General features: G+C 59.0%; 1 protein-coding gene across 1 annotated transcript in view; it reads right to left on the bottom strand.

Annotated features, from left to right (window-relative positions):
* Positions 1-8,917, bottom strand: part of JAK3 (Janus kinase 3) — a 16,304-nt gene that overhangs the window by 2,461 nt on the left and 4,926 nt on the right. The window contains exons 7-22 of the mRNA XM_077777123.1: positions 8,460-8,582; positions 8,213-8,370; positions 7,663-7,774; positions 7,274-7,460; positions 6,062-6,189; positions 5,750-5,881; positions 4,944-5,028; positions 4,089-4,216; positions 3,284-3,416; positions 3,057-3,208; positions 2,756-2,906; positions 1,940-2,079; positions 1,673-1,862; positions 1,094-1,218; positions 670-842; positions 138-255 (exon numbers count right to left, since the gene is read on the bottom strand). Coding sequence (XP_077633249.1) covers positions 138-255; positions 670-842; positions 1,094-1,218; positions 1,673-1,862; positions 1,940-2,079; positions 2,756-2,906; positions 3,057-3,208; positions 3,284-3,416; positions 4,089-4,216; positions 4,944-5,028; positions 5,750-5,881; positions 6,062-6,189; positions 7,274-7,460; positions 7,663-7,774; positions 8,213-8,370; positions 8,460-8,582 — 2,235 coding nt within the window. The remainder of the gene's footprint in view (positions 1-137; positions 256-669; positions 843-1,093; positions 1,219-1,672; positions 1,863-1,939; positions 2,080-2,755; positions 2,907-3,056; positions 3,209-3,283; positions 3,417-4,088; positions 4,217-4,943; positions 5,029-5,749; positions 5,882-6,061; positions 6,190-7,273; positions 7,461-7,662; positions 7,775-8,212; positions 8,371-8,459; positions 8,583-8,917) is intronic.

An 8,917-nucleotide genomic window follows, 5' to 3' on the forward strand; every position in this document is an offset into this window, starting at 1 on the left:
GGCCAAAAGAGAGAGGTCCTCCCCATTAGAGGGGGCCTAGGTAACGCTGGGACCGGTGACTCGGAGCAAACGGCCAGGACGGGCCAGGACGCGACTGGGGAGAGGAGGGGACTGGGGATCCAGGGGCGCTGACTCACGGCCGAGGGGCTGCAATTCTTGCTGCCGTAGGTGAAAAGCTCGTACAGGACGACCCCGAAGCTCCAGACGTCAGACTGGCGCGAGAAGATGTTGTCGGAGAGGGACTCTGGGGCGTACCTGGAGGGGGGCAAGGAGGTCTTGGGGTGCGAGAGTGAGGCAGAGGACGGGCAAAGGGACAGCCCTGGGCGAGGGGGGCTCGTCAGTTGTAGATGCGGGGCTATGAGAAGGTCAGTCCCTGCGCCGGGGTCGGTTTCCCCTGCGTGTGGGGAGAGGGTATTCATTCCTTCACGGACCCCATGGAGGGTCTGGGCGGGGCCAGGGGGAGGGCCGTGGCTCTAGGGGGAGGGGCCAGTGCGGAGGGGCGGAGCCGGGTGGGATCCGGCTGTGGGGAAGGGACTGCACACAGGTAGGAAGGCGGTGGCCTGGGGGGCGCCCGGGACAGTGGGAGGGGCGGGGCCAGGACTGTGAAAGCAGGGGAGAGGCCAGGGGAGGGGGAAAGGTNGGAGTCGCAGGCCAGGGCGGGATCCCCACCAGAAGATGGGGCTCTGGCCGGGCTCGCGGACCACGTAGTAGTCTTTGTCGAGTGGCAGCAGCTTGGCAAGGCCGAAGTCGGCGATCTTGACGTGCGTCTCGCTCTCCACCAGGATGTTACGAGCCGCCAGGTCGCGGTGCACGCAGCGGCGGGAGCCCAGGTACTCCATGCCCTGCAGGCGACCGTGAGGTACGGACCCCAGCATAAGCCGCAGGGGGCCCAAGCCCGACCCTGAATCCATCCCCAGACTCAACCCCGGACCCACCCTGCACTCCAGTCCCGACCTCAGCCGTGACTCAACAGCTCCTCCAACCAGACCTGGACCCCGAACTTCAACCCTCAGCCTTCTGCCGCGACTCCACGCAGACCCCCGCCCAGGCTTAGCCACCTCAGGCCCCAGGTTCCCCGGGCGCCGCCCCGCACCTTGCAGATCTGCGAGGCGTAGAGAAGCAGGCGGCTGGCGTCGAGGCGCGCGCGGTGTCGCTGCAGGAAGTCGCGCAGGCAGCCGCTGGGCAAGTACTCCATCACCAGCTGCAGGCTCTGGCGGCCTAGGTGAAGGGGGCGGGGGGCGGCAGGGAGGAGTCACCACAGGACCCAACTCTCCATCCCCCTCTCCATTCTTCCTCCGCGGACGGAGTACGGCCCTGGGACCCTCCCAGCCTCGGGATTGCTTTCTTTAAAATGGGAACAGCAGCAATGACACTTATCATTGATTGCCCCCGGCTCTTGTGTACTTTCTACCACGTACACTGATTTCACTTAAACCTCACAAGGACCCATTTTTCAGGTGTGGAAACGGAAGCTCAGAGGGATTAAATCGCCTGCCCAAGGCCTCCCAGCTGCTAAGCCATAGCACTGGAATTCGAACCCGTGGTCCAATCTGGATGCACGAGAGCGTCAGTGGCACCCCGCCTGGGGGTCCCAGACCACCCTAAAGTGTCCTGCGGGAGGATGAGGGTGTGCGATTTGAAGAGCACCGTTTGGGAGGAGGAGGTGGCTCACCCGGGCCATAGCTGACGCCGCGGTACTTGACGATGAAGTCGCTGTGGAGCGCTTTGAGGATCTGGATTTCCCGCTGGAAGTCCCTCTGCTGGTCTGGCCCGCTGTGCTGAAGCTGCTTCACAGCCACCAGGGCGCCCGTGTTGTCACCCATTGGGTCATAGCGGCACAGTTCCACGCTGCCAAAGTTGCCCTGGCGGGACGGCGGGGTTGGTGTCCGAGAGCACGGGTACTTCCCCCCCGCGCCCCCCCCTGCCCGGCCCACCTCACCTTGCCCAGCTGTGAGATGTACTTGAGATGTCTCTCCTCAAAAATGGTAGGGTCCTGGCACGCATAGAGCTGGGCGCCATTCCACAGCCCGTCACGGGGCGCCAAGGCACCAGGTGTGGGGTCTGAGAGGAGCTCATAATCTGCAGGGCACAGGTTGTTAAGTGACCGGCACATCAGGCCCTGGGTCTCGCTCCTAAGCTAACTTGCTGTGGGATTTCCATCCACCTGCTTACCCTCTCTGTGCATTATGGCAGGGCCACTGCAAGCACAAGGGTACTTTGTGGGGGCTGGAAACAGATGCCCGCTGGGTGAAAGCGGGCCCCTTAGGTTCTGTGCAAGCTGTGCAAATACCCACAACTCCGGAGACAGAAGGGCATTTCCCAGACTCCACTGCTGGGAGGCGTGGCTCATGGACAAGCTCAGGCTGATGGTAGAGAAGGGCTGGGTGCTCCTTCGGGCCTGGCCCATGGAAACCTAGCATGGGGACCCTCCACAGTCCCCCCCCTTGTCTGCAGAGGATCCAACATGGGAAAGGTAGAGCCGCAGAGGGCGAGGTGCCTGTTGCCCCTGACATTCTCATTGAATGAAAAGTAAATACCATCACATTCAATCTAGAGCTGAGGCGGTTGGGGTGGGGGAGGGGGGAAGCCTGTTTGTTACAGCAGCTGTTGAGGCTCATGTTGATTGTTGCAGTCGCCAACCACGCCAACCTTGCCAAGCACACAGGGCAGGCTCTGTATGCAAATCTCACTGTATCCTGCTCTGGGCCCAACACGACCTGCCAGCCCCGCCCACCCAGCCCCGCCCAGCGGCCACCTGAGGTGATGAGACTGTTCAGATCACGGATGATGGCGCGGAATGAGGGCCTCTGGCCTGGCTCGTAGACCATGCACTGTTGGATCAGTGTGGCCAGCTCCATCCACTTGGGGGCAGGAAGTTGCTGCCGTTCCTCATAAAACTGGAGCTTCTGAGGGTGGGAAGAGTGGCTGGTCGCGGCCAGTGCACCCTCAGGAGGGGCCCCTGCAGACCAGCCCATCCTCCCCAAGCTGGGCCTCTCGTCCACCCTTTTGACAAACGGGGGAGGCGGGGCTCTAGAGGCCAACTTTGGTGCTCTGACCTTGGCAGGATCCAGGGCACTGATGGGCATCGGGATCCCGCTGAACACTTCCCAGACCGTGGCACCAAAACCCCACTTGTCAGCTTCCAAGCCAAGTGTCCGGGCCTCTTGGAGACACTCGGGGGCCACCCAGGGGATCCTGTCAGTGAGCACTGGGGAGAGGGGGTGGGGTCAGGGATCCGCTCCCTGGCCTCATGAGGCCCCACCCTCCACCCTTCCACACTTACTCTCCAGGCTCAGCACAGTGGGGCTAACGCCAGGGTCACTCAACTTGATGAAGGGCAGGTTCCCATCAGCCCCCTCCCGAGCCAAGAGCACCTTCCGGGCTGAGACATTGCCGTGGGGGAGGCCTTTGTCTTCCTAAGGGGGGCCAGACACAGAGAAATGCCAGGGAGGGTTTGATGGATGAATGGTCCGGCTGGAGAACTACCACACATTCTGCAAAGCCCATGCGTTACTGCTCAGACCACTCCCCAGACTACTGGCAGCCCCTCCTGCCTTCTCTAGCTCACCTTCTAGGCTGACATGTGTCCCTCCCCTTGTTAAATCCATGCTGTGGCTCCCCATTGCCTTTAGGGTAAAGTCAGAGGTTCTCAGGCTCACTCTCGCTATGAGATTCTTCCACATCCCTACCCTGGTCTGCTGCCAACCAAACTGCCTGATGCACCCCAGGGCATGCAACACACTTTCTAAGCTGCAGACCTTTCTCCAGGCCATGCCCTTGGCCTGATGTGCCCTCCTTCTTTCCTCCTCTTGATAAGCTACTGGTCAACCTTCAAGGCTCAGCTCCAGCCCTCTTCTGGGAAGCCTCCCCTCTCTGGGGAGCCTTCCTCCTGCCCAGGCTCATTGTCCCCTGCTCCCCCGAGATCCACCAGTGACCAGCTGTTCTTCCCTTCCCCTGCTCTTACACCTCTGAGGCTGTTCCCTCAGTCGAAAATGCCCTCCCCTTGCCTCCTTGCCAAACTCCTATGCATACCACAGAGCCCATTCCCAATTCCCCCTCCATTCCGTGAATGGCAGAAGGGCGCTCACCAGATAGTTGAGGGCATAGGCCAGCTGTTTGATCACCTGCAGTTTCCAGCTGGCCGGCACCAGGTGGCCAGACTTGCGCAGATATGTATCCAGCGCTCCCAGACGCACAAATTCCTGCACCATGACACCTGGTGGCAGCAGGGAGGGGCGGGGCTGGGAGACAGGGCTGCGTCGGGGGTCCCTCGGTTCTGACTGTTCCCTCCATCCATACTCAGCTCTCTCCTCTTCCTTACTTCCCATAAGAGAACTATGCCCAGATGCCTGGAAGGCACTGAACTCTCTCCATGCCTCACTTCTAGCCCTTTGCATATTCTCTCTGGAACAACCCCCTTCCTCCTCTTCCCTAATCTCCACTCACCCTTGCCTCCTCTGCTTAGACCTTCTGTTGGCCGACCCAGAATCACTGTCCAGCCTCCAAACTGGGCAAGCGGACTCTGACCACCCCCAGGGCACTGCCCCCATCACACCTGGGCATTTATCACCCTGTCCCGCCTGTCATGTTCCCTGCTAGGTGCCCAGCTCCTGGCTCATGCTGGGCTCCCAATAAACAGCTGCTGAACTGATCTGATGGAACGGGAGCTCGGAGAGGTGACACGGCCCTTGCGAAGCTGCAGAGGGGGTACAGGGCCAAGTGAGCTTGGAACCCGGGCCTGTCTGACTTGAGAGAATCCTGGGGAGGGCGGGTATCAGTGGGAGCCTGGAGCTGTTTCCCAAAGAGTGACAACTGAGGTCCGGGCGATGGACCGTGGGGTCTGCGGTACCCTAGCCAGGGCCAGCTGCGGATGCTTATTGCTAATGCGACTCTTGACAGTCTTGGTGAGGAAGGGCAGGGATGGGGACGAGGGCGGCTCTCACTGTCTCCAGCCATGCACACGCCATGAAGCAACACGAGATGCTGATATGACACTTGGCTCATCAAACTCGCTGCTTCCAGAAATGACTGGGGAGAGGAGAAGGGAGAGAAGGCCTATGGGTTCCTCCCGTCCCCGGGTCAGACCAGGGACCCCAAACTTGCTGCTCGCAAATCTGCCTCAGGAACAGAGCTTGTCACGGGCCTCCTTTGACCTTGGAGTCCATCACTGGTATACACAGCACTCTGTATCATGGATTTCTGATGGGGGCTGGAAGTTCCTACTGTAATCTACCTCGGGCCTCTCACACAGAAGCACGACATTTGGGGATCAAGGAGGGCTCACGCCTTCCCTGGGTGACCCGGTCCCTGCTGATGCTTCCATCTACATCACTCTCTTCCTCTTTGCTCACTCCTCTCCATCCCAATGGCCACTTCACTGTTCCTTTTTTTTTTTTTTTCCAGTTTGGTTTAAGTAATCTCTACATTCAGTATGGGGCTCAAACTTGTGACCCCAAGATCAAGAGTCATATGTTCTTCCAACTGAGCCAGCCAGGTGCCTCTCCTCACTGTTCCTCAACTATGCCAGACACAATCCTGCCTCAGGACCTTTGCACTGGCTCTTTCTCCTGTTTGGTGCCCTCTTTCGGTTTGCATCTAAATCCCCTGACCCTTCTGTATTTCGTGGTTTGGAGATGCTGCAGTGACATTTCTGTGGTTTGAAGACCTGTGTGTATTTAAATTCCTCTGAATCCACAACACTGTCTCCAGCCCGTCCTGACCCCAAACTCTCGGTCCCCATCACACTTACCTCCATGCAGTTTTTGTGCTTGGCATCCATCACTTTGAGTAGCACCTCGGTCTCCCTGGGCTCCCCGTCCACAGCCTCATGGCGACAACCTCGGTAAATCTTGGTGAAGGACCCATGACCCAGGTTCTCATGCTGGAGAGCGAGGGGGCAACGGGAGAGGCTGGTAAGGGGGCTCCCGGTGGAATCCCAGCCCCATTTTACAGATAACAAGACAGAGGCACAAGGAGGTTATGTCACGTGCTTGAGGCCACACAGGAGAGGTGTAGATGGGATGGAATGCAGGCCCAGCCTCCACTTCCGGGGGCCCCTCACCCACTCCAGGCTGTCAGCAGGGATCTTGTGAAACGTCATCTGACTCAGCTGGCATTGGGCTTGGGGCTGGACAAGGGACGATGAGAGGGAGCTGCAACCTCTCCGCACCACAATCAGGTTGGACTTTTCTACGGGGAGGGGGTAGGGGTTGAAAACCAAAGGTCAGGGCGCCCGAGTGGCTCAGCCGGTTAAGCGTCCAACTTCGGCTCAGGTCGTGATCTGGCGGTTCATGGGTTCAAGCCCCGCATCGGGCTCTGTGCTGACAGCCAGCTCAGAGCCTGGAGCCTGTTTCGGATTCTGTGTCTCCCTCTCTCCCTAACCCTCCCCTGCTCATGCTGCCTCTCTCTCTCTCTCAGAAGTAAACAAAACATTAAAAAAATTTTTAAAAAGAAATAAATAGGGGCGCCTGGGTGGCTTAGTCGGTTAAGCGTCCGACTTTCGCTTAGGTCATGATCTCGCGGTTCGTGGGTTCAAGCCCCGCGTTAGGCACTGTGCTGACTGCCAGCTCGGAGCCTGGAGCCTATTTCAGAGTCTGTGACTCCCTCTCTCTCTGACCCTCCCCTGCTCACACTGTCTCTCTCTCTCTCTCTCTCCTAGAAATAAATAAAAATATTTTAAAAAAAAGAAATATATAAAACATTAAAAATATTTTAAAAAGGAAGAAAGAAGACTCCAGAGGCCACCTGGGTGTTTCAGTGGGTTAAGTGTCTGACTCCAGCTCAGGTCATGATCACATGGTTCGTGAGTTCAAGCCTCATCAGTCTCTGTGCTATCCAGAGTGGAGCCTGCTTTGGCTCCTCTGCCCCCTCCCCGCCCACCCCCCACTTGCGCTCTATCTCTCTCTCAAAAATAAATTGAAAACGCCTTTATAGAAAAAAATGAAAGGTGACTTCAGAAAGCCCCAGTGGGGAGCTGGGTCACCAATGAACAGGTGAGCCTATACACCTCGAGCTGTCCCCTCCAAGGGGTTTGTCTGAGAGTGAAATTCACCCAGAGGAAGACGCAAGAGATGGACAGAGACTCTGCGCCAGTGAAATCTCTCCGATCCAGCCGCGTCTGGACCTAGTGGTGCCTGAAAGTAGCATTTATTCCACAAGCCAAGAAATCACCTCTTCTTCCCTAACCCATGTTGGCATGCAATCTCTGTCACTTGCCACACACAAGGCAGGGGCCCGGATGGCATGCTTGGCTCAGGGGAGAGGGCGGGCTCACCTTTGGGTCTGGGGGTGCAGCAGGAAGTGAGGTTCAGCGCGACCCCGTCCACGTGCAGCCCGCCATCCCAGCAGGCTGCCAAGAGCTCTCGAAGGCTGCTGTGGGGACGGCCAAGGCCAGCCAGGGAGAAGGTTCCCGTGGGGTCGCACCGGATGAGGCAGCCCTTGTAATCAGGACCCAGGGGAGTCTGCAAGGAGGAGTGGCTGCTGAGTGAAAGTGGGCACCCCTGGGTGCATATGCAACAGCATATGCTGTTCCCTCCCCTGGGAATGCCTATCCCCTCCTTTTCTTCAAGGGGCAAATACAGACTCTTCTTTCAGGTCTCAGCTTAAATGTCCTTTCCTCCAGGAAGCCCTCCCTGCCCACCTGGCTCCTCGTGGTGGACCGACCTGGACACAGACAGTGAGGAGGAAGCTGTCGAAATCCTGGGGGCTGCGGCGGAGAACATAGGAGCCGGGAAGGGAACCTCCAGCCTTGAGCTTGTTGATGGCAAAATCCAAGCTGTGGAGAAAGGTGGGAGGGAAAGACAGAGAGACAGAGAGATGGAGACAGAGAAACCAGGTGAGACTTCGGTTCTAATCCTGGTCCCTCTGAAGCCCTGGGACCATTACCAGCTAACATTCCCTGTCTCCTTCCTATGTATAACATGAACCAAAAGTTGGAGCTTCTACTAGTGGATTAAAGGCGAGGCTACAGGTGGAGCCTGGTGCTATCTATCCTCAGGAATTGGGCCCCAGGCCCTGAGGAATCAGAGGGACGCAAGTCCCTGTCCTGGACAGCAGAAAGGAGACCCTAGCCTCACTGAGCGCCAGCCATGCACCTTGACCGCTTGTCCAAGGCTCCCAGGAGGGAAGGACACCGAGGCACCGAGAAGGGGAGAGGCCAAGATTCCAATCGAGTTCTAGCTGCGGAGGGTGGGCATGCGGGGCGGCCCCTTACGTGATGGGACCGTGGCACTGCTCAGCCACCTCCTGCAGCAGCCGCGGCGGCGCAACCTCCTTGCAGAAGAAGTGCCTGGAGTCGGAGGTCAGCCGGAAGTAGCCGTCCACGAGCGCCACGAAGGACAAGGCCGCAGGCAGCCCCGGGAACTCAGCCTCCTGTGAGGATCCGCGTCAGCACCCGAACGCCACGGCCCGGCGTCCCCGCGGTCGGGGTAAGGCAGGAGAGGAGAGGGTCCACCACCCACCAGGATCTGGTTGTCTGTCCTGGTGACGGTGACCAGGCGGTGCTCCCCAGCCGGGCCAACACGAGGAGCCTGCTTGATGCTGATGTCTACAATTTCTGGAAAGTCACAGAAGGGCTGGAGGGCCTGGGAATGAGGGGGAGGGCTGAAGCTGGGGGGCGGGGTCCTTTCCCCTCGGAGCCCCCAATCCGTCTCGGAAGCCNCTCGCCCAGCCCCAGCCCCTTCCCACCTCGCCCCTGCCAAGCCCAGACCCCTTTTATCAGTCACACCCCATTCAAACCCTCTCCAGCCCATCCCCAAAGTCTCCCACCCCACCTGTGCTAAACCTCATCTCCCTCTGTCGGCCGGTCCCCTCCCTGCGCCCCCTTTTAGCTCCACACTCCCATCTTCCAGGCTTGGTCCAGCCGGGGACCCCGCCCCCTCTCTTAGTCTTGACTCCTCCCCCTGCCTCAAGTTAGCCC

The sequence above is a fragment of the Crocuta crocuta genome, unplaced genomic scaffold (assembly GCF_008692635.1).
Source record: "Crocuta crocuta isolate KB4526 unplaced genomic scaffold, BGI_CrCroc_1.0 scaffold77, whole genome shotgun sequence".
NCBI lineage: Eukaryota > Metazoa > Chordata > Mammalia > Carnivora > Hyaenidae > Crocuta > Crocuta crocuta.